The 2,224-nt window shown below is 40.0% G+C and overlaps 1 protein-coding gene across 1 annotated transcript in view; it reads left to right on the forward strand.

Annotated features, from left to right (window-relative positions):
* Positions 1–404: 404 nt before the first annotated feature.
* LOC109383343 (60S ribosomal protein L10-like) overlaps positions 405–2,224 on the forward strand; it is a 17,015-nt gene continuing 15,195 nt past the window's right edge. Inside the window, exons 1-2 of the mRNA XM_019643685.1 lie at positions 405–419; positions 603–1,061. Of these exons, the coding sequence (XP_019499230.1) occupies positions 405–419; positions 603–1,061 (474 nt within the window). The remainder of the gene's footprint in view (positions 420–602; positions 1,062–2,224) is intronic.

Consider the following 2,224-nt stretch of genomic DNA (forward strand, 5'->3'; position numbering starts at 1 on the left):
TTTTTTCATAGTAAAACTTTGAAATCCAGTGTGTGTTTTACAGTCACAGCTCATCCCAATTTGTACTAGCCATATTTCAAGCGCTCAATAGCCGTATGTGGCCACAGGCTGCCATGTTGGACAATGCAGCCATAGGACTGAAAAATGAGTGGCTTGACTGAAGAATAACTGTGAAAAAAATCAATGCTTATTATGATAACAAGTTCCACATATGTCTAAGTTGTGAAAGAAAGGTAAAATGTACCTAATAAAGATGTGAGCTTCATAAGAAATCACAGAAATATCTGTTTATAATCATAGCCAACATGTATTTAACCCTTTCATGTGCTAGACACTGTGCCAAGAGCTCCACAGCGGTTATCTCATGTACCTTAATCCTCACAACACCTGATAAAGTAATAATAATGGCTGATAGTTATGTAACATTGTTCTAAATATTTTGCATATACTAATGTGTTTAATCCTCAGGCAACCCCAGGATGTAGTTTCTGTTTTTATCCCAGTTTAAAGACCTGAGACACAAACAGATTAAGAGCCTTATCTAGTAAGTGCAGAGCCAGAATCTGTGTTCACACATTTTAAAAATATACATTAATTTTGAGCAGCTCTCTTCCAAAGCTCTGGAGGTTACCCGTATTTGTGCCGACAAGTACATGGTGAAAAGCTGTGGCAAAGATGGCTTTCACTTCCGAGTTTGGCTCCACCCCTTCCACGTCATCCACATCAATAAGATGTTGTCCTGTGCTGGGGCTGATGAACTCCAGACAGGTATGCGGGGTGCCTTTGGAAAGCCCCAGGGCACAGTGGCCAGGGCCCACATTGGCCAAGTCATCATGTCCATCAGCACCAAGCTGCAGAGCAAGGAGCATGTGATTGAGGCTCTACGCAGGGCGAAGTTCAAGTTTCCTGGCCGCCAGAAGATCCACGTCTCCAAGAAGTGGGGCTTTACTAAGTTTAATGCGGATGAGTTTGAAGACATGGTGGCTAAAAAGCGGCTTATCCCAGATGGATGTGGGGTCAAATACATCCCTAATCGTGGACCCCTGGACAAATGGCNGAGGGCAGTGTCACTGGCCCTCATATGTGGGATCCAACCAGGGCCCTCTGGCGTCCCAAGCCAGCTCTTAACCAATGCGCCACTCGGCTGGCCCCGATAAACTATTGTTTTTAAAGATAAATTATTGCTGTAATTTGTGCACATGTGTATAAATGTTTATATGGGGGTAACGGTTTTTGTGTCTAGTTATTTGGAAAATTTGGGGGCAAACCCAAAAATGTACAGATTGATTTAATTAATTTTGTTAATATCTAAATGCAATGTGTTTCTCAAAATACAATCGATGGAGCTGGGATAAGCATGCTGACCCAGTGCTTACCAGCAATTTTATCTTTGAATTCTCAATATGAAAGCGTTGAGATCCTGGGAATCCAGTTTAGAGTTTAACTGGCTGTGCAATTCATCCCCTGGAGACCAGCACAGTAGAGTAAGCGTATAACCTATGGATTTTCAAAAAGTCTTGCCTGCAGGTGAGAGTGTACTGTTAAGTATAATTTATAATGTGCAATTTGGATTTTTTTAAAAAAATCTTGATTTTAAAAAAATCTTTTGGAAATTTGGAATTAGTAGTGAATACTGAATATGTATTTAAAGGCTTTGGAAATTATCAAGTTCATTCATTCAATTATTATTTATTGATAGCTACTATATGCCAGGGACTGCTCTAGGCACTTGGGATAGGTCAGTGAGCAAACTGGCCAAAGATCCTTGGGGTACTTATAATAGGGAAGACAGACAACGGCAATAAACGTGATAAAAAAGCAAAGTAAATAAGGTTAGAAGGTGATAAATAAAATGGAATAAAAACTATATAACAGGGCAAGAAGGATTACTAGCATCAGTGAGAGTATTGTAACTTTAAATAGGATAGCTAAGGTAGGTAGGTCTCTTTGACAAGGGACATTTGTTTACAGACTTGTCAAAGGAGAGAGAGTTTAGCCCTGTGGTTATTGGGAGAAGAGGCTCTTAAGTAAAGGCTCCAAAGCAGAGGTGTACCTAGTGAATATGAGAACCAGCGAGTAGGCCATACGACTGAAGGAGAGTGAGCAGTAAGAAAAGTGGAAGGAGCTTATTTAAACACACCCCATCTCCTTCTCTTAGTACAGTTATGGCACTATCTTAGATCCTTTCTTCTTAATTTAGTAATTCTAATTAATGTTATCACAT

Source organism: Hipposideros armiger, unplaced genomic scaffold (assembly GCF_001890085.2).
Source record: "Hipposideros armiger isolate ML-2016 unplaced genomic scaffold, ASM189008v1 scaffold_82, whole genome shotgun sequence".
NCBI lineage: Eukaryota > Metazoa > Chordata > Mammalia > Chiroptera > Hipposideridae > Hipposideros > Hipposideros armiger.